At 35.1% G+C, this 23992-nt stretch overlaps 1 protein-coding gene across 3 annotated transcripts in view; it reads right to left on the reverse strand.

The window, feature by feature from the left end:
* Nucleotides 1-23992, reverse strand: part of SOX5 (SRY-box transcription factor 5) — a 415087-nt gene that overhangs the window by 25939 nt on the left and 365156 nt on the right. For all 3 annotated transcript variants that reach the window (XM_032159826.2, XM_032159831.2, XM_058442055.1), the window contains 2 exons: nt 15741-15918; nt 3375-3520 (listed from right to left, as the gene is read on the reverse strand). In XM_032159826.2, the coding sequence (XP_032015717.1) occupies nt 3375-3520; nt 15741-15918 (324 nt within the window). The remainder of the gene's footprint in view (nt 1-3374; nt 3521-15740; nt 15919-23992) is intronic.

A 23992-nucleotide genomic window follows, 5' to 3' on the forward strand; every position in this document is an offset into this window, starting at 1 on the left:
TATTATTATTATTATTATTATTATTATTATTATTATTATTATTATTATTATTTGAGATGGAGTCTCACCCCGTCGCCCAGGCTGGAGTGCAGTGGCGCGACCTCGGCTCACTGAAACCTTCGCCTCCAGGTTCAAGCTATTCTCCTGCCTCGGCCTCCTGAGTAGCTGGGATTGCAGGCATGCACCACCACACCAGGGTAACTTTTTGTATCTTTAGTAGAGACAAGGTTTCACCATGTTGACCAGGCTGGTCTCGAGCTCCTGACCTCACGATCCACCCACCTTAGCCTCCCAAAGTGCTGGGATTACAGGCGTTTGAGTCACTGTGCCTGGCCAGGAGTATTGCTTTAGACAGAAAAAAATGCCCTTCTTTTGGGATTCAAGTGATATGAGATGATAGTGCAAAATGTAAGAGGAATTTATCATATATTTTTTATGTCTTTCACTAAACTCTATGGCAAAATTTCAAACCAATTACTAATCCACATATTTATTGGCCATAGATAATATTGAGTGATTACAAAACTCTAATAAAAAGATAAGTATTAGAAAAATAACACAATATGCATAGATATGTGGTTTATGTGAGAGAAAACATATCTACTTTTGTCAACTCAAGTATATAACTGATTTGACATGCTAAGCAATATGGGGTCTTTATTCAATTCCTATAGGTGGGCTCACACACATAAATATGTAATGAGTAGCAGTCAAATAATAATTTGATCCAAACTGTAAGCTCTATAAAGGCAGAACTCATATTTTCTGGTTTAATATAATACCTCCAGTACATACCACAGTCTCTAATACATAGCATGTGCTAATGTTGAATAATTACTAATTAAAAGATGTAAGTGTGACATTCTTATCTCATTTTCATGATGTATGCAGACATAGATTGATCATTAATATTCTAGAAATGACATCCAAGTTATTTCAACAGGAAAAGTCAACCACAAACTAGAGTAATACCTGCTTCAAAGAGTTTCAATAATCTCAATTTCATTTTCAGGTGTCAGGGTAACATAAGGGATGAGATAATTCAGATCCATTGATTGAGGTTTCCTTTTACATTGCAAGAGTTTGTCATACTACTACAATAATGAAACTACTTCATTTTCATAATTTAAGTTTTTCACCTAAAAACTGCTAAATTATAAGACCGTAGTTCAAGATGTAACTCAACTGCGTTGAAAGTACATGATGAAGAGATTCAGGAATGATGATCTTCTTGAGAACAGAGACATCTTAACTGTCCAACAGGTTTTGGCAGGTATTATTTCAAAAACAGATTTTTTTAAAGTTGTTATAACTGTACAAAAGAGAAATGAAAATTGAAGGAGTAGCTATGAACAGAGGCAACTCTTACTCCTGCAACCCAAGTAGGAGGTGCTAATCAGAGAAATAAAGTATGACTGTGGAGATGGAACGAGAAGTGGCAATAAGGTCCCCTAACAATGGACAAGTATGGAATAAAGTGAATGCAGATGGTTCCACTCCTGTTACTTAATCAAAAGGCTGTGCAGAGTCACTGAAGCCAGCATAAAGTCATGTGTTAGAACAACAGCTGATCTGTATTAGAGAAGATTAACTCACAGTGCCATGGTGGAAGGCCTAGGATTATTTTATGTACTTCCACTGCCTTACAAGCCGTCAGCGCAATTATTGCCCTCCAATGTGAATGACTGATCTGTAACCACAGCTAAACAGCACGCTGCTTAGGGGCCTAGGAGCTTCATGAAGATGAATTTCCATACCATCAAAGTACTTTTAATGGGCTCCCTGATCCAACCACAAGGCCTGCTTTGCAAGTATACAGAACTCAGGATGAAGGCTTCCTGTCCAAAAGGATTTGGTCGGTTGTCACTTGACAATTCCCAGCCAGCACTGGGGAAGAGAAGGGGGAGATAGGTAGAGTTGTCTCTGCTTTGGAGGATTAAAAAAAAAAAAAAAAGGGTACAGATGCTTGCTGAATGCAACCAACTGCTGTATCCACAGCTGAATTCAATGCGCTTAACAAATAACGGCAATTTAGCTATGCTTGCGAGGAATAGCTTGAGTCACTTTGCATTAGCATCTGGCTGAGTGTTAAACTCATTTCTACGTGGGGAGCAGAGAAAAGGAATTTCTGTTCAAGCATCCTTTCAAGAATGTTTAAATATTTGAATATAAATTCCTTTATGCTTGCTATCATTCCTTCTTAGAACTGTCACTTTGCTTTCCCCCTTCCTTTTGGTGCTTAGCTATAAAAATGTGCCCTTCTCAGGACACCAATGTCATATGTCTTATGTTGTAACACTGCAAGGGATATATACTGATCCATCCTTTGCTCTCTCCCCTGGACACACAATAGAATTGAAATCGTTTCTCCATTCTTAATTTTTACCATATTAGGACCAGGGAAAGAGCAGTTGTGGCAGGATCACCCATACATTTCACCTTCACTATGCAGATTGCCAGCTTCTTAGTGATTATACATCAAACTCCACATAAAACCTGGGAAACTAGAAAGCTATCCAAATTAGCAATCTGCTCATTCTGGACAATTCTGTTTGACTCATAAGCTTCCCATTATGATTAACTTTCCAGTTATTGCTAAGTAGCTGATCATTTTTTCTCTTATCTACTGGATCTATTTATCTAGAGGATTCTGTAAAGAGGACTGGGTAACATTTTAAAATTTCAGTTCAAAACATATCAAATATTCCAAAAGTACATAATTCTGAGGATTTTACAACTTATAATATTTTTCTAAATAAAATACCATGTAGGCTTAGACAAAAGGGCTTGAAATCATTGTCTCTCAAATTCAGAAGTTTCACTGGCCTTAGTTATAATACAAACGTCAAAGATTTTAATAAGTACATTTTGTTTTATGATAAAGTAAAAATTTCCAGTTGTGAACTCATCTAACACTTGACAGTGTTTTGCACTGGAAACATATTATGACAAGCTCAGGATCCTAAATACTTAGAATGTGAGCATGGATATCATCCAAGCTTATGCTGATTAAAGAAGATTCAGCATTTCAAATCCAGCTCATCCCCAAATACAAGTTAAGCATCTCTGAAAAGCAAAACTTTTAGTCAGACTCAGATATTTCAAATGCCATTTTGTTTTAATACAAGCTGGTGGTGTAAAAGGGGATATTCATTGTCAATAAGGTTTGGAGATGGATCAAGAGAATTATAACTCTTTCTATTTCCAGATGGTTTTGATTAGGATGGCGATGAGGCCTTCTATATTAATGGAGGGAGAAAAGGGACAGAGAACCATTTTGAGGATGATAAGAAGATGGAAATAAATTTTTTTTTTAAAAAAAAGCATTAGGCAATTTAATTAAGTATTTCTAGAAAGTTATTTTATGAACTGACCTTTTCTGTTCGGCAGTTATTGAGACCCAGACTATTCACAACAGCCACCTTCCCATCAAGCACCTGTTGTTCCCGTCGAAGTTGCTCCTTCATTTGCCGAGCTTCTTGGATTGCCTTGGTGACAGCATCATGGTCATTTAAGTAACCTGAACATGAGACAGATCAAAGGATATCTTTTGTATAAAAGCATGTCTAGGCTAGTGTTTGTTTAACCATAAAAATCACTTTTCTTGGTAATAGCTAGTGTCTGGCCTATAATGATTTCTCCATGGAATTTATCTAAAACGAATGAGTGAATAATTGACAATGACTGATCCATACAGTCATACATAAACATGTTTCCAATATGTTCAAATATCTATAATAAAAATATAATACCTAAGTGAAATATGGTTGTTTCCAACTATTTTGAAAGAAGTTGAAAATCTAATTTTTAAGTAAATTCTTTAGTTATTATTTGACTATTATTTTGTAGTGCAAATATAAAACCCATTTTTAATTTTTTTTCCTGCAAGGAACATTTGAATTTTCACACAGGATTTAGGTATTCATAATTATGACTATGATTATTGAGTCTCTCCTAGTATTAGAAAGGCCACTAAAGAGGGTCAGTATAGCACTATTAGGTTTGTTATATACAGAAGAAATAAATCATTATTAACTGATGGAAGAGTATTTTCTTCCTAAAAATCCATTTATGGTGAAATAAACCACAGGTGGCAGTGGTTTGCTATTGATGCGAACTTGTAATAGTTAGGCTAAATTTCAAGCACAGAATGTAACAAGCACCTGTAATTGTTTGATAAGAAATTGTGGCTACTCTTAACTATAGTCACACTTAATTCACACTCTTAATAAGATGGCCAAATGATCAGCTTATGTATGCAACTCCACAGTCCATGGTTAGTAATGCACACTACCAAAATATTGCTTTTTCAAAATAACAGGTGTAACAACCAAAACTAATTTTTACTTAATTTTATTTTTAACACTGGTCATTTATTTATTTGATGCATATTAGTACGACGATCTGCATGATATTAGAATAGAATACTGATGGGAAAAGATTGTTTTGCAAATATTTGAAGAAAAGCTAATATCTCATCTTTCTCTCTCCCTATCTTTTAACTAGGGCATAAAATGGCATAAAATGAATCTGTAATATGAAATTGCCCAGAAAAGGGACTTGTTTGTGACACGAGGCTAAATCTAACCAGATCCATTGGTGAATTGTGACAGATGGAGGGACTGTGAGACAGAAGGCAGGCACTAATCACACATAAAATGACCGGCTTGCCTCAACATGTTCCATGGATTCCAGCAAACTTTACACCCTAATCCATTTTTAGAACAAAAAACATCTGGGCCATAAATCCTCTAATCTGCCAAAACACGCTATTAAATCCCATGATTTGTTGAAAAACACTAAGATTAAAGAAAGGAAATATAAAATGGCTAACTGCCGTGTTAGGAAAGTGTTATTAATACTCTTTGTCTCAATTATGAATGTTCTGGTACTAAGAGCCTTGTCTAATCATGTCAGATTACACATCCTTGTTGTATTGCTAGACTCTTCTATCTGATCTGCTGATTGCCAAAAAACATAGAATATTTTCTTGCTGCTTAAACATTTCAATTGAAGAAACTGATGTCAGAAACTGATGTCAGAAACTGATGTAGTACTTCAGTGCTGGCAGGTTTCTAAATGATCCATGCCTTTTCCCCTGTTAGTATGCGCAGAGTAGACCTGGTCCTCTGATCTCCTTGAGGCAGAAAGAAAAGTTCCAGTGTAGGCGATAGAAAAGGGAAGCTTGAGAGTGATTATATATTTTGCCTTTCAGCGCTAAATTCATTGGAACTTATTCAAAGAACAAAACATCTCTGCTCATTATAAACACAATCGTGAATTGAAAACAACTCTAAACCTAGAACAGATCTTCAGAGTTAATATTTACTGTAAAAGATGGTTGTATTTTATTATCCTCAACATCCTAATTTGGATCTCCTGTACATCATTCTTAATGTATAATTCCTGAACTTGTTCATGAACAATATTACTCTAGATAGAAATACAACTCTTACATGACCGTGATGGTCTTGGTGTATGTTCATTTAGTAATATCTTAAGAGGATCAGTCTGATTTTCCTATACTCTAACCCCTGTTTATACGCAACCTGGCATCATACATTTTTGTAGTCTATTTAGCTTCTATGTAGTCTAATTAGCTTCTCCAGAACACAAATATATTTGAAATGGCTTGGCACATGGCACTGAATAAAAGCATGAATTCTTTATGCTTTTTAGGGACTGCCAAGATAACATTGTGTAGGAAAAATGATTAATATAGATGCAAGAGGAATGTAAATTATTATGAGGGGGAGTAACTGACAGACCTATGTTCTGTAATGGTTATTTCCAATTTGAGATGTGTGTTTCTGTGCAGGTAGAAATAACTGTTCACTTTAAAATAAACATTCTTGCTTTTAAAGACTCTTGAGTTTTAGTTATAATGCTGTATGAAATGTTAACATTTGTATCTGCTATGTTAAATCATAAAACCATTTATATATGACAACACTCAATCTTAATAGGATTGTTTGCTGGTTCTTTACAGTTTGTTCTCCTCATAGTCACCAAATCCTTAACCCTCCTGACTCCATCTCCCTCAGCAAATGGCCCTACCTCTGATTTTGCAAAGAGCAGTAAGACTTTTTGCAAAGAGCAGTAAGACTCTCACCTTCCTGACCCTACCCTCACGCTTACCTTCTGCTGGCTTCAAATTTATTTCCATTTATGCCTATTTTGCTCCTCCTGTTTCAATAAAAATGGTCCCTTTGCTTTCAATCAAGGCAAATCTCCTAATAAGAGTTCTAGATTTCTATACTTCTTCATTTATTATTCTATTTCTCATTTATATCATCTATCTAATTGTCTCTACCATCTCTACCACCTCAACTTGTAGATACTTAAGGTTCTCTTTTCTCCAAAAACAAGCAAATAAAGTGTCTTCTTTAACTTTGTTTTGTCCTCTTTCCAACATTGTTTGTCTTTTTATCTTCGAAGTAAAGCTTCTCAAAGACGCATTATCTCATAATCTCCCATTCCCTCCTTACTCTCCAGTTCTCAATGCAATCTTGTTTCTGTTGCTATTGGTCTTTAGTTGTTAAATAAATCCAAAGGACATTTTCCATTTCTTGAGAGGGATGACAGCATTGACCATCCTCTCATTACTGAATCTCATTTTAGCATTGTTCCTTTTTCCTCACTGCCTCCTCTGTGTTTGTATCCCTGCCTGGGATCTTTCGATCCTTACTTCACCTAATCCTTAGATTTTGATTCAAGATTCCAATTATTAGAAAAAGCGTGTGTTTTGGAGCTGGGCAAGCCCGAATTAAAATCCTAGCTTTGACACTTACTAGGTATATAAATTATACAAGTTGTTTTACTTTTCTAAGTTGCAATTGTCTCATAAGTTAAATAGGGATAACACCAGATAACAGAAATGTCAAGATTGAGTTAATATCGTCTTTTATCATAATAAATGGTCAATGAAAGCTACTCAGTAACTGTCACTTTATAAAATGGCATAGTAAAATAAGTAGAATTTGGAAATTGGATTCAACTGCATCTGGGATTTCCAGTTCTTGGTAAGTGTGATATTTGACAAATTTTAATGCTCAATCTAAGTTTTCAGTTCCCTTAACTACAAAATGAAGGTAAAGTTGATGGAAGAATTAGACGAAATAACACATGTGAAGGAAGAGATAGCACTTGGTATCTGCAGAAGCAGGAAAAGATGTTAGACTCTTTTCTCTACTCTTTACACTTTCATTTTCCCTATATGTTCACTCTTAGCACTCTTGTTATCATGGCTTTGACTATTATGATGAAATCTGTGAGGGGATGTCATTCCTTGGCTGGCACAGAGGTTCAATTAAATGGGCGTCAGACCATAAAGGCCAAAGAGACATATAATGGTTATCTGATAAATACATTTTATTCTGCCTTCATTATAGATTCAAGCAACAATTGCATCTAAAGTCAGGATCAGATGGGAGGGCATGTGTATAGGAGAGGTTTGGTGAACCTCAGTCTTAAGAGGAAAATGAGATGGCAAAGGTCAATATAACTTCCAGTTAACATCTCAAATGAGATTTGGAAAATGTGGGTTAGAAATCATTGATGTAAGAAATTTGTGAGATTCTGTAACTTCGTTAAATTCACTATAATTTGATTTATTTATTTATTTTTTTTTTTGAAACAAGGTGTCACCCAGGCTGGAGTGCAGTGGCATGATCATAGCTCACTGCAACCTTGAACTTCTGGGCTCAAGCAATCATTCTGCCTCAGCCTCCTGAGTAGCTGGGACTATGGGCACTACTACCCCCAGTTACTTTTTAAGTTTTTGTAGAGATGGAGTCTTGCTATGTTGCCCAGGCTGGTCTAGAACTCCTGGATTCACACAATTCTCCCGCCTTGGCCTTCCAAAGTGCTAGGATTACAGGCGTGAGCCACCATGCCTGGCCTACAATTTGATGTTTTATGCTTCAGTGTTTCTTCTTAACCATTACCAAAAATATTCTCAAAATTTTTGTTTTTCTTAACAAAAAGGCCCCTTATATATTTTTTCAGAGGCAGAAAAGAAGCGACAAACTAGAAAGTCTAATTTTGGAGGAGATAAACTCTAAAAAGAAAGTAGTAATGGCTGCTATACAAGGAAAGAAAATAAAATACAAAACCACTTGTAATGGGTTGAATTGTGTCTGCCCAAAAGATATATCCAAGTTCTAAACTTAATTATCTGTGACTCTGGCCTCTCTTGAAAACAAGGTCTTTGAAGATGTAATTAAGGATCTCAAGGTGAGATCACCCTGAAATTAGGCTGGGCCCTAAATCCAATAACCGGTTTCCTTATAAAAGGAGACAGATTGGACCCATAGAAATAGGGGAGAAAGCCAAGTGAATAGGCAGGCAGAGATTGGAGTTATGCACCTATGAGCCAGGACTGTCAGCAGTATGGAGGCATGGAACAGGTTCTCATTCAGAGCTTCCAGAAGGAACCAACCCTGCTGACACCTTGACTTTAGATTTCTAGCCCCCGGAATAGCAAGAGAATAAATTTCTGTTTCACCCCACCCAGTTTACAGTAATTTGTAATGGCAGCTCTAGGAAACCAATATGCCACCCTTGGTCTTTACCACATCTCTAAGAATTGAGAAACGATCCCAAGAACTGTAAAATAACTACTGCTTGCCTCAAACCCTTCCAGATTGCCAGATACATGTATCTGTTTATTGACTAAGCTTCTCTACCTGAATGTCCCATGAGTACCTGAAATGCAGCATGTCTGGCACAGAATTCATCATCTTTCCATGGCCTCAATCCCCTCTTTCTATATTCCATAGACCTTGTCAGTTGGCCTTCCAATCCTGGGGAGTAATTTAAGGTCTCTCCTCTACCCTCTAAAGATACAAGGCAAGGAAGCCCTGACAGTTGCGCTTCTTCCTCAGCTCTCGAATTTGCTTCTCCATCCTCTGCTTTCATGAAAGCCACCTGATATCTCACTGTGCCCTAGCCTCGTAACTGGTTTTCCTATCTTTAGGCTTACATTCTTTGAATTCATGTCTATTCTCTTTCCAGATAAAGCATTTGAAAATATTTCCAAAAAAATGCCAGGCATGGTGGCACATGCCTCTAATCCCAGCACTTTGGGAGGCTGAGATGAGTAGATCACTTGATCTCAGGAGTTCAAAATCAGCCTGGGCAACATGGTGAAATCCCATCTCTACAAAAAAATACAAAAAATTAGTGGAGCGTGGTGGTGCTTGCCTGTAGTCCCAGCTACTTGGGGGGCTGAGGCAGAGAACTGCTTGAGCCTGGGAGGTAGAGGCTTCAATGAGCCATGTTCACCTGCCACTGCACTTCAGCTTGGGTGATAAAGCAAGACTCTGTCTAAAGATAAACATAAAAATATCTATCTATATATATTTTAAAAAAATTGATGTCAAAATCCCTGATTACAAACCCTCCTCTGGTACCCTAGTGCTTCAAGAAACATTTCATAAAATAATGATCAGTAATAGCCCATGAAAAAATAATTCCATGTATAAGTGTAAGAAATACAAAATTAAAGTTAAAAAGGTTTAATTGCATGAATTTTTAAAATCCTGAATATGTTAATGTGCATTGTGAATCTTCAAGAGATCACAGTATGCAGCTTTTACTGGAACTTTTGAAGCTCTTTAATGTTCCCGGAAAATCATCATTCTGAGATAAGTCTCAAACTCTTTCACGAGGCCTAAGAGTCTCCTCATGATATCAACTCTGCTTATCTTTCCTGTGTCCCCTCTTGCCAGTCTCTCATGCGTCCTGCGTTTAAGCTGTACACGACATGCCCCCTTTTCCAAGGACAGGCCTTCATCCTTTCACTCCACACTCCTGTATCCCAAGTGTTTCTCTTTTGCTGAAAGGCTCTTTCTTTCTGGTGTGTTTGTGAATTTATTCAAACATCACCCCTTCTGTGAGAACTTCTCTTACACACCCAGACATGTTCTTTGACAAGATTAGTACTTCCTACACGTGTTCCTTCAAAACCTTGTGAATGTTTTTATCGTCATATTGTCTTGCATTTGTCTTTCATAGTGGTCTATGGACTACTTAGCATTTTTTAGTTCAATCTATTATTCCTTTGGTCCAGGGCAGGATCTGTTGAAGAAATAAATGCATATTCTACGTTGAAAGTATCTGCCTTGATAATTCAAAGTCTGTTGATAATTTCTGTCTTCTTATCAATAGCAGCCTGGACCATATGGTACAGGTTTATTAAAATTCATGGATTTAACAGATGATATTAGTGCAAAACAAATTCTTATTTACTACATATTTATTTTATATAGGAGTTGTAAGTAAAAGTAATGGCATATTTGTTTCCAGTGATTTTCAACAAATATTTTTTTTCTATTTTTGTGGTCATTGATCAGCATTACATTTTTGACACCCTGATAGGTAGACAATTTTTTTATCTGTGAAAGCTCACCGGAATTAGATAATACATGTGAAAGCAGTTTGCAAACTGTAAAGTGTTATGCAAATATTAATTGCCAGGTGTCTTTGAATGATATCTCCAACTTCCTGATAATCCAATGGCTTTCCATGAATCACAATATTCTTGTTTATTCCTTCAATCACCTTCCTGCAAACAAGGTTTTTCTCATTAAAACCCTTGTATAAATTTTGCTTATTAAAAGCCTGGGCATGGGGACTCATATCTGTAATGCCAGCACTTTGGGAGGCTGACGTGGGCGAATCCCTTGAGTCCAGGAGTGCGAGGCCAGACTGGACAACATGGGGAAACCTATCTCTAAAAAAATACAAAACTTGGTTGGGCGCGGTGGCTCACACCTGTATTCCCAGCACTTTGGGAGGCCGAGGCGGGCGGATCACAAGGTCAGGAGATCGAGACCATCCTGGTTAACACAGTGAAGTCCTGTCCCTACTAAAAATTCAAAAAATTAGCCAGGCGTGGTGGCAGGTGCCTATAGTCCCAGCTACTCTGGAGGCTGAGACAGGAGAATGGCGTGAACCCAGGAGGCGGAGCTTGCAGTGAGCCAAGATTGCACCACTGCACTCCAGCCTGGGCTACAGAGCAAGACTCCGTCTCAAAATATATATATATATATATTTTTTTTCATATTTTTGTATTTTTGGTGGTACATGCCTGTAGTCCTAGCTACTTGGGAGACTCAGATGGGAGGATCATTTGAGTCCAGGAGTTGGAGGTTGCAGTGAGCCAAGATCGCACCACCACACTCCAGCCTGGGCAACAGACAGAGTAAGTTCCTGTCTCAAATAATAATAATAATAATAATAATAATAATAATAATAATAATAATAAATAAAATAAAAATGTGAACTAACAAACTTTCAAAATAATATCCTCCTTTAAGTCATCATATCTTAACCTGGCATGTTGTACAAATCAAGTAGCCAATTAATGGACTTGGAAATATTGCCTTTTGTTTTACTGGGTCAGTGTGCATTTACTACATTTGCTCAGGTATAGTTTTAGTTTTCATGCATTAATGCCTCTGAGGAATGAAGGCTAAGAACAGTACATTCCAATATGTCCCAAAGATATGCTAGGAAAAAGACTGTAGGCACCTAAAATCTCAGTCCAAGGCTGTTGTCTGCTTATCCTCCAGACTAAGCAAAACGTATGGCAAAGGAAGAGTATTTATATCTCATTTGTTGTATGGATGAGTGAAATGATACATGGCCAAGAAAAGCATCTAATGCAGAGTGGCTACCAAAAGGCAACAACTAAAAAGAATGAATGCCAACCAATAGATTATGGTTATAAGGCTCCAAAATCCATTGGCTCTAAGTCTGTATAAGTTACTAGATTTTTATGTACATTTATTTCCTTAAAATTAAAGCTGAGGTAATAAATATAGAATCATAGAACTGTCTACGCTCTGACAAAAAATTACTTCAAATCCCTAGATAGACACACAGGCTCTTTAGGACTGTGTTCCCTATCTGCTAAATGACAAGCTTTGACTAGATTATATGGATATCTACTCCATCTAGTTAAGGGTCTATAATTGTAGAACAGCTGCAGTGAGAAAATAGATGAAAAAAATGCTTTGAAAAAAAGTTAAAAGTATTATACATATGTTCGATATAGGTGGAAAAAGCCAATAAGGGAAAGATAACATCTGGTCAAAAGATTCTAAAATTATCCATCATTCTTCTGAACTATTCATGCCTTTTAAGGATCTCCTTTCTTTGGAGCTGCCTATCATTTGCGTACCGTATCAAAAGCATTCTTATAGAATACACTGTAATATTGGTCACCAACCTCAAAAAGTCACTTTCTATATTTGTAGCTAATATATAGCAAAGAGCCCCATGTCATTAACGATAACTTAAGTCATCTTTTAGTCCACAGTTTTCTGTGGTTTAATAATGGCATCACACATTAATTCTTCTTTCAGGAGTGACCTTTACAACACCATTAATCCCACAGCTTTTATCCAACTACATTATTACTCATTAAAGTTTCAGCTTTCAACATCTGCATTTGTTGAAAAGAGAAAAGTAAATTGTAGTGGACTTAAATCCTTGGAAATTATGAGGGATGTGTATGTGGTGAAGGAACTTTTCAGAAAAAAAAAAAAGATGTTTTAGTAGTGGGGAAAGTCATGATAAACGACACTAAGTATGTTCTTGCCTTTGAAAAATACTTTGCCATACTTAATCCTTGGGAATGCTAAAGAAAAAATATTCATACATGATACAAATAAAAACATATTAGTTATTCTACTAGTCACATATTCTAGTTCTAACAACATCACGAAAGTTGCTCATGTTCTAACACTATGACATTTATAAGCCTACATGTATATTATGATAGTGAATGATTCTGGCCAAATAAAATATTTTTTCTTTTACATGAAAGTAAATCTAATCTTGGAGCTCATTTAGGATGCTGAGCAGAGTAACTGGAGTTAGACTATAAGATGAAAAAGCACACATGTGTCTGAAACCTTTTTCAAACTTCCCAAAACTTCAGTTTTCACTGTTCCTCTTTTCACTGTGGCCCCATTGCCCAGACTGAATTCCTCTTGACACATAATCTGGAATTCTACTTTGTGGAGATTAAAGCATTTGATATACACTCCTTCAGACTTCATTCTGATCATTCCAAAATTTCTCCGAAACGTTACCATTTATCTCTTCCTTTCCTTCAGTCTCAGGAAGAAGAAAAGTTTTTCTCCTTTACAAGGGTTAATCCCTTCCCATCACTTTTCATATCTATACACGTCTTTTGCACTTTTTCATATCTATACATGTCTCTAACTCTTCTTCCTCTCCCCCCTTGAAGAGTAATCTACATATTCCTATTTTAAAACCTGTCTCTACTTAGCCTTCTCAAACTATTATCACTTCCCAACACCAAACTTAGAAAAAGATGAGTTTATATCACCAAATTAACTTTCTTTCCTCTTATTCTTCCGCTCTGTATAACTGGAAATCTATTCAAACCATTCATTAAAACTACTCTGTCAGTCTACCTGTCCGTGAACTCCAACCAAATCCTAAGGCTCTTATTCTTCATGTTCTTTAATTGTCCTGCAGAAGGTGCACCATTAAATAATCTCTCTTTTTTGAAACTTCGTTTTCCTAGGCTAGCATGACATTACCCTGTCTTCACTCTTATTCTAAAATACCCACTTGCTCTTCATTCTTATTCTAAGACACTCAACTTACTCTTCATCAGTTTTGCATCTAAAAAAAGTGTAGTTGTTCTAAAATATGTTCAAAGATACTTTTATACTCTCTACTTCAGTTGGAGCCTGATTCTCCTTGCCTTGAGTTGGGCTGGACTTAATGATTCTCTTATAAGAAACAGAATAAAGCAGAATTGCCTCTGGATGAACTTGGAGAACAGGTTATTTGGTGATATAAACTGTGCCTTTTTCTTTGTTTTTCCCTTGGATCACTCACTCAGGATGGTTCACTGTCATGCTACAAGCAGTCCTAGGGACAGGCCTATGTGGCAAAGAACCGAGACCTCCAGAAAACAGATAATAATAAATGTTAAACAATAAATAATAATAAATGAGACAATAAATGTTGGTTGTTTTCTACTGCTAAGTTTTAGGTTAATTTGCTACATAGCAATAAATAATATATTAGTTATCTATATTATAATATTAATATCAGTTATCTATCTATTAGTATCTAATGCAATACCAGCTGCTAAGTTTTAGGTTAATCTGTTACACAGCAATAAATAATATATTAGTTATATTATAATATTAATATTAGTTATCTATCTATTAGTATCTAATGTAATACCTATGATTCTTCACTCCACTTCTTTTCTTACCACACACAGCCTTTTTTGGTGGACTTATTTGCTCTCCTGAGTTCAACCACCTCATCATGGAATAATTTCCATATCTAAAATTCTAGCACATCTTTTACCTATGAGGCTTATATTTCCAGCTTCTTCCTGAACACCTCTACCTAAATAGTCCCTTGTGCTTCAAATTCAACACATATTACATTTTTATTTCTTCTCCCAAATCTGCTCCAATTCTGGGCTCCCCTTTCATTGTTAATGGAGGCATAATAATCCTTGTTATTTCATAAATTCAAAATTCTAGTTTCCTGTCTACAACTTGACCTGTACCAGATACATTCTATTGTGACTCAATTATGTCAATTCTTCCTTAATTAATATCTTTTTAATCCATTCTCTCCTTTATCATTGCTTATTTCTATCTCATGTAACTTATTCTTGCCCTACACGTAAACAATGGTTTCCTGAATTCCAACATCATTCTGCCATCTGATCCTTTCAGTGTTAGCTCTGATCACTTTCCACCACACATTTTTTTTCTACAATCTAGACAAATCAGTGCATTTCTCAAAAATATGCTATTTCACTTTGTGATTTTTTCCTTACTGCCTAGAATGCCTAGGAATCTGTTTCTTCTTCAAGGCTCAGTTTGAATTATGATATATCTAACTCATACTCTTCTGTAGTCCTTCCCAGACAGAATCCAACACTCTCCTCTCTTTGTAGAATTTTATCTGTGCTCTGCAATAGCACTTATTATAGCTGACTTATACCATAGAATGAATGATTTTCCCTTAACTAAACCATGAGCTCCTTGAGGGCTGGCCTCCTTAAAAATTGAATAAAAATAATACAAATATCAGTAAATCTGTGTTGAAATCAGTATCTACAGTCTGATTTATGTACGCTGAAATTAAAATCATTGAATTTTTCAAAGTCAGCTTATAGAAGTGTTTTCTACTATTTTGTTTACGCTACTGAATTTACAGTTATATAGAACTGAAGCTGTCCACTCTTTATAATACTTTGGCGTTTGCAAGTAATCCTCAAACAGAATGAAACTGAACAAACTTCACATCCTTATGGATGATTGATGATAGAGGCAAAATGCATTTCATCATAATGTATACTTTGTGCAATTCACACACAAAAAAGGAAATTTCAGTGATGCAAAAGGTAAGTCACCTAACAATAACATTCTGGAACCATCATTGCTCACTGTGATTAGTCACTTAGTCCTCTTTTTATATTGTATGGACATAGTTAGAAATATAGATATAACCTACACAATTAGATTTTCAGAGGGCATTATAACTTAGACTTTAGTGAGAAATTTCATTTGCACATTTAAAACAGACCTAGGTGGTTCCTCAAATTGAAACTGTCCTATAGAATTCAAGTCGTGTATAGAGTGTGTGTGATGTGCCATTTAAAGATGATTCCATTTAATAGCCATAAACAGAAAATCAGCAAGAACAAACGAAACAGAACTTACCTATTGTGCTAACTCTGGCTGAAGGACTAGCTAACGCTGCTGGGACAGAGGCTTTGAGGGGGCCTGCCCCACTGTTTATTCTCAGAGCTGGCATATGGGGAGAGGTGGGTGATGTGGGTGATTTGCCATCAGAGGTCTTGGGTTTAGCTGATAGGTTCAGTGGCTGTGCCACTTCATCCTGCAATGATCATTAGAACATGAGCTGTGATAAGGAAAGGCTGATCAAAAATGCCTAGAAAAACACAGGTATGCAGCCTGTCATTTCCCATCAAATTACTCTACCAATCAGTGATCTTAACATTCATTCTCAACATTACAGCATTTGGCTAGCTGTCAACATAATGTCTCCTTCAACTATACATTCAAAATACCTTTTGTATAAGAGAAAGTACATGTGTACTCAACTACCCACAGAAAGCAGATAATTTTTGTAACCTGTAAGAAATATTCTTAAAAAGCTACTCTTTGTGCTATATGCATTTGTATTGAGAGATATTATACATTAAATTTGAAATATGATGTAGGTAGGTTTTTTTTTTAATCTCCAAAGAAAATGGGTTGGATCTGATGCATCTTTGTACCCTGGTACCTAGGCAGAGCACCTGGAACACCCATGATGGAGGACCACAGATAGTTGAGTGCCTCTGATCAGAACTGCTCTCCAAATTCAACATACACAAAAGAAAATTTCTAACTTTCTGAGAAAATAATCCTTTCTCCCTAGTTTTACAGAAACACCTTTGAATTTGATCTAAAAATGAAAATAAACATAATTAACATAACCCTACTATGTGCAACTTATTTATATGTCATACTGTTCTAAACACTAAACAAACACCATGTTTTCAAAATCCAGATGTGTTTTCCAGGTTTCTCTTTTAGTATACTATATGTGTCACGAAGATCATGTGATCAGTTCAGCATGGTTGATGATTTCCAGCTGTTCTATGGTTTGACAGGTCAAAACACAGTTTATACTCAATTTTAAATCATTCTCCTAGGTAATTTCATACATGAGACTTACAGTATCATTAAAATTTATATTACATCATATAAGAATATAAGAATGAGATAATATTAACATTATATCACTTTTTAAATTGGAAATTGAAAATGTTATTTTGTTCCTTTCCTGTGCTCTAAAATTGGAATATCATACCACTTGTTTATTTATCAATGTTTACAATATATCCAATTTTACATTAATATTATTGTAGAATAAAAATTTAATTTCCACTTAGCTATTTCATGAGTTAAGAACATAAAATATTTACCAATAACAGGATTTGTTGAAAGTAGAAAAATTTTTAATCAAATGGGGTAGTCAGGTGACATTAAAGTATATGTTAATTACTGTATACAAAAATTTAATGCACAGTTTTACCAAAAGAACCACTGAAATAAATCATTTTATGAAATGGTTAAATGGTAAAATATGACATCAATATCGAGTTTTTTAATATATATTATTATTATTTCTTTGAGATGGAGTCTTGCTCTGTTGCCCAGGCTGGAGTGCAGTGGTGCAATCTCAGTTCATTGTGATCTCTGCTTCCCAGTTCAAGTGATTCTCCTGCCTCAGCCTCCTGAGTAGCTGGGACTACAGGTGCACACCACCACGTCCGGCTAATTTTTGTATTTTTAGTAGAGACGGGGTTTCACCATGTTGGCCAGGCTAGTCTTGAACTCCTGACCTTAAGTGATCTGCCTGCGTTGGCCTCCCAAAGTGCTGGGATTACAGGCATGAGCCATGGCGCCTGGCCTCAAATCTATATTTTTAAGTGGTTTAATATTATTAGATTATTATTTGATTCTGTGGTTATGTGCACTTAAGAATCCCATGAACAGACTAGGAAAAAGTTACCTTTGTAATACATCTTATTTCAGTTTATATTGTTTGTTTCAGAAAAAAAAATTGAAAATTCATGAGACAATTCAAATTAGCAATCTTCTATGATTTCAGGTAAGTAAGAAATTAAAGACTATTATACCAAATCTATATTGATTCATAAGAACTTGACAGGAAGTGAAACAATTCCATCATTGACACAACATTTAATTTGGAGAAGTTTACTTTAGCATTTTAAAAACTATAGGGGCAATGGCTGGGTGCAGTGGCTCACACCTGTAATCCCAGCACTTTGGGAGGCCAAGGCAGGCAGATCATGAGGTCAGGAGATTGAGACTATCCTGGCCAACATGGTGAAACCTCGTCTCTACTAAAAATACAAAAAATTAGCTGAGCATGGTGGCAGGCACCTGTAGTTCCAGCTACTCAGGAGGCTGAGGTAGGAGAATCACCTGAACCTGGGAGGCAGAGGCAGGAGAATCACCTGAACCTGGGAGGCAGAGGCTGCAGTGAGTTAGATCGTGCCACTGCACTCCAGCCTGAGCAACAGAGTGAGACTGTGTCAAAAAAAAAAAAAAAAAAAAAACTCTAGGGGCAATATTATCCCTAAATTGTTCAATCTGAAACATGACCTGTTCAACCATAATCTATATATATGACGTCATAATTGGCAACAATATGGAAGTATCGTGTCCTCACATTTTAATCTAGTTTGAATGAATACTTCTCAAAATGTGGCTCACAGACTAGCACCATAAGCACACCTGGGAACTTGTTAGAAAGGCAAATTCTCTATCATAGAAACTATGGGGATGGGTCCCAGCAACCTGTTTTTAACAAGCCTTCATTCCCAGGCGATTCTGATGCACACTCAAGTGTAAAAGCCACTGCTTCACATATTAATATAAAGGGGGACTATTGAAAAAGTTTTATTAGACTTCCAAAAGCCTTTAAAAAGCTTCTTCTGTATAAGAAGATAACATTTAAAAATATGTAATATTACCTCAGTGTTTAAAATATAATTGGGACATATCACATCCTAATAATGGAAACATTCATATGCATAATAAATTGAATGTTTCTGAGATTCCATGGGACAATAAAGATTAGAATCCAGATCTACTCTTGGTCAGTTAAGCCTAAATGTCCTGACTGTCAGAGACTTTACTATTTACTAGCCAGCTGTAAATATTCCAGGCACTGTTTTCCCCTAGCAATGTAGTACCTGTTTACTACCTTCTGTGTGAAATTGACTTCTGTCATGACGCCTTTAGAACTTCTTTTTGACATCATCATAACTCTTGCAAAAGTTTTGGGAGATGCTTGGATCAAAGATGGCTGTTTTACTTGAATGTGAAGAGAAGAAAAAGAAACAAAACAAAGAAAGCAAAGAAAAGAAAAGAAAAAGAAAGCAAAGAGAAGGACTGTATTCCCAGAGTTGGAACAGGGAAGATTTTTATGAGCACAGAGGAAACACAGTGTGAGTGTATAGTGAGGGGGGAATGGTGGTATTGATGAAGACAATGTGGATGTGGGTGCTGATGGGATGAAGTGTCATATGTCTTAGCTTTAAGCACTAATAACTATTACATGCCCATGCTGAAAGTTAACTATTAAAAGCATTTATTAGAGCAAGAGACCCACTGAAACTCTTAGTATTCACCTCCATTCAAGGCAGCACAGATGTCTGAAAGCCAAAAAGTGAAAGGCCCCAAGGACATAATAGAGGTTGACAGTTCCAAAGTTGATATAAATGTCATTCAAAACTGCCCTTTCCTTCTCTTCCATTGTGTGACCAGGCTAATGGTATATTAATAAGAACTCACATTCTTGATCTTTATACTGGTAACTATAAATAATTTTGACCCATTATATGATATTATTTCACAATTTTGTTCTTTTAATAATTTACTGCCGAGCTGCTATACCAAATGCCTATTATTTATGAAGAATACAAAAATTACACTAGTCTCCCATTTTCTATTAATTATTTTTCATTTGACTAGATGAAAATTTAAAAATCTTAATTATAAAATGGACATGGACAATTTATTTCTGGCATGCATTCTTATAATATGAACACGTGCAATAAAAGCTGAAGGTAAGATTTCTCTTACTTTGTTTTTTACTTGTAATTTTATGTAGGAGAAATTCAAAAGCTTAACATGATTAACCCCTATTCTTACAAATAAAACACACATTTAAACATGTTAAATAAATTACTTACAAATAAAAGGATATGAGTAACTTTCAAGGTCAAAAATAATTGAAAAAGATACTATTTCTATCAACTACACCATCAAGCAGTGAGCAAAGCAATTTCCTGTTAATTACTTGCCTAATTGTTAAATGAGGTTGCCAATTGGAACTTTTGAAAATAACATATTTCATAATTATTTCATTTATACACAAAGTAAGAGTTAAGAATTTAGTTATCTGCCTAGTAGCTCCAAACTTGTATATCATAAATATAAAGTAAGCATTTATGTTTAAGTAAATGTGTAAGCTAAACAAATTTTAACTAGTAGAAGGCTATAATTTGCATTTATTGGGTTCATTATAAATATTCCAAAGAGTTTATTTAATCTTCACGACTATGAAGTAATCACTAATCTTGTGGAGGAAAGTAAGGCTTAGAAAGTTCTAATGAAACCCAGGTTTTTGGACTCAACATACAATACTCTTTTAATTTCCGTGACAAATTTAATCTCAAATTTAAAAAGGCATTGATGGAATATAACTTCTGAAATTCAGTCCTAACTATACAATTCTGTTACACAATAATCACATGAAAGATAATATATGTGCAATAAAATGATGTAATGCAAACATTTGCTATTTTATACACAAAAAAGTTAAGGCACAGATTCACTTATTTTCGTGACTTTTTTGTGCTTCTCTGTGCTCTACACTATATAGCATTGAAAATCTCCTTTAATACTAAAAAGTGGTTTGGACTATTCTTTTAGAAATATCCCAAGAGTTCATGTACACATGGTACAAGAAAATAATATTTTATATAACCAAATACAAGTTTTAGAAGCTCACTCATGATATAACTTCTTCTGATAAATCACTGGGCTAATCTTAGTTTTCTGGGATGGAATGCAAAGTAAGTAAAATCCAAATAAACATATAGGTCCGGGATGTTCTATTTACATAATTATACCTACAATAACTTGTCTGAAAGCTAACATCTCAATACCAGTTTGTGGTCACAGTAGTAGAAATCCTATAGAGGCCTTAATCAGTTAATCCCGGCCAATGACAATTTCCCACACAGATTAAAAAAAAAATTACATAAAGAATGTGAAACAAATATGTAGCCTTAGATGCACTGAGGGAATACCAATTGTCGCCATAAACTTATTCGACATAACTTAACAAACACTATATAATAAATATATAAAGTTACAATATATTTCATTTAGTTGGTTTTCAAATAATTTACTCTAGAAGAAAATACGTTACTGTAACATAATTGTATAATAGTCATAATTTTATAATGTACAAATACCAAATGATTTAGAGAAATCAAACATAATTTAACAAACAAAAAGCATTCTTAGCAATCCTGGGGTGTTATTTCTCTCTCCCCACTCCTTAGCTTTTCAAGTCTTTGTTAAGGAGTTTTAATAGGGAACTAGATAACAGAGATCCAAACATCCTAGAGAATTCTATTTGTTTCTGTTTCTCTATTCTTATCCTCACAACATGGAAATATACCCACATGTAGGTTGCTAGACCACAAAATGCACTACTGAGGACGTGCAAATGATTAAACCCTTCAGAATATAAATTTCATCTTTATTTACATCTTTATTCACATCTTTATTCATTCTCATTATCTAATTGATGATTTGGTTCATTCCATATCACAGGTGTCTCAAAATTCCACTTCCTCAAATATTTACCTAAATTAATTATTGAAAATCAAAATTTGGTAGTTAACACATTTATACCAGTCTAAAGGCAACAGATAAGAACAGAGGCATTTATTCAATCATCCATACATTCATCCATATATTATTTATCCAATGGTATTTCAGCTATTTATTAATGGCTATTATATGCCAGGCATTAGAAAAACATAAACCAAAGGACATTTAGGCATGTAGCTTTGAGGCTTTGGTTTTATGTGGTCAGTAATAAAGAAAAGAAGTCCATTTACTTTTTGTTTAAAACCTAGGTATAGATTTAAGTGGAAGTGTGTGTGTGTTTTTAAACTTCTTTGAGAACAGTTTGTCTTTATACTCAATATAATGTTTCATTTATAAAAACACTTTGATTCTTCAATAGCCACTCAGTGATTGAAAAAAATATATATATATATATATGTATAAATAAAATTTCAGGCTTCTTCCGCTGCATGATTTGAAAACTGTGATTGTCCCCATGTTTATCATAAATACTCATGTGAAATAAGTAGCAGTAATAACATATGGGGATGAGTAAAGGCATTCATGAAACATGTTGCAAAATTAATCATGCTGCCACTATTATCCTCTCTGATGAAATAATCGTATTAAACTAAGTAGGGAAGTTACGTGACAGCCTGAATTGCATAATGTGCGCTGTTGCTGCACCTCTCTTCCCTAGCTTGTGTGCAACACTCATCCTTTCTCTTTCGTCTTCTACCTCTATGCACTGTGGGAGCCCTCTTTCACCTCTCCTACCCAAATAAGGCATTTCTTCACTATAGCTCCATAGAGGTTTACTAGAAGAAACAAAACAAATATCATGAGGATCTACAAAGAGATGGACGTATACCTGCTGAGCAGAACTTAAAGGGGAAAAGGTTTATATTTATGTGCAAGAGTCAAAGTAACCTAAGATAAAAATAACTGTAACAATCTTAAAATTATTTTCTTAGTCTTCAAGGAATTAATAATCCTACTCGCGTAGCCATCCCAACTCCTTATTTAATTAGTAGGTTCCTAAAAATCAAGTCTATCATCTTACATAGCACATAGTCTTGAAACCCCTTTTCATGAACAGATGCTTATTTTTAGAGTTACAAATTGCAAAATGCCTTGTTAACCAGGCAGAAAGAGCTCCAGGAATTCTTTGATAGGTATGCTTTTGCTGTGTTAATGCTACCATTAGACTTGATGGCCATTTACATGTAAGTCTTATTTAGCTGAGGGTAATATGTTCTAGCATCTCATTTGGCTTCTTTATTTGCCATTTTACACTTTTGCTTAATGTATACCTGCTTCTTTTAAAAGTAGATGCTAGTAGTGTGGTTGGGGACATGTGCTTCAATGTGGTAATTACATGTTTGTTTACATTTAATTTGCGGGCCCTTAATTAATATAAAGGTATTCAAAGAGTACTCATCATTTTATTTGCTGTTTAAAATGCCCCCTGCTCATTTTCCCTTAGTATCTTAATATTTTCCTTGTTTTCCGACTTTGTTGAATTAATGCCTCAATGCTGTAAATTATACACGCAAGCACACACATATATTTAAAAACAAATAAAGAATAGTTTGGCTTCTGAAATATCAACTATACTTCACATTCACTTTTTAATTTCAAAAATTGCCTTGAATTAATCCAAATAGTGCCATACCATTCCTTTTTACATTTTCCTTCCTTCTAATATTTATTCTCCTTTCCCTTTAAGATCTCTAATTTAGCTTTTGAATTTTTCATTTTAGATTAACTCTCTAACCTTACTTTTTATTTCCAAAATGTCCTATAAATATACTGTATAAATACAGTTTCCATATATTTACCAAGAAGAATGTCATATTGGAAGACCTTTAACCCACAATATCAGATGAAAACCCACTCATAGAAATTCTACAGAGTAAGCTTTTCTAACGATACTTGAAAAGAGGAAGAATGGGAGGAATACACGTGTCAACAATAATGTGTGATGAGAAGAGTTATAACATGAGCCAGTAGGAAATGTGTGGTGTTTCCAATTCAACTTTGTTTAACCTCTGGTCTCCAGACAACTTCAAATTCCTAATAATAATGGTTATTTTGTCCTATAGTGTTCATTACAGCTGGATGATTGCTGTTATCTTTTAAAATGATTAACAGTTCTTCTACCAAGAGGCTAAAAGGAAGCATAGAGCAGTAAGAATTGATGTTAATAATCACACCAGTTCCTCTTTTTAACCTCTAAATGTAAATCTCCAAAAGCTTTTAAAAATGCTTTAGAGAAATTAAAGAGTTGGTCACTCCCTGAACAAGAAAATGTAATGTGTTTTTGACACCACCTGATAAGTCCTTAAATTTATAATTACAAAGCATTTGTTATTGTTGCTTTCCTGTTAGTTCCACTTGCAGATCTGTATACAAACATAAGCCAAGAACTACACAACTGTTAAATGATGGAATAGAGTGACAAAAAAAAGTAAAACAGGAGCTCACAGAGCAATACAACTTTA

This window comes from Hylobates moloch, unplaced genomic scaffold, assembly GCF_009828535.3.
Source record: "Hylobates moloch isolate HMO894 unplaced genomic scaffold, HMol_V3 SCAFFOLD_8, whole genome shotgun sequence".
Lineage (NCBI taxonomy): Eukaryota > Metazoa > Chordata > Mammalia > Primates > Hylobatidae > Hylobates > Hylobates moloch.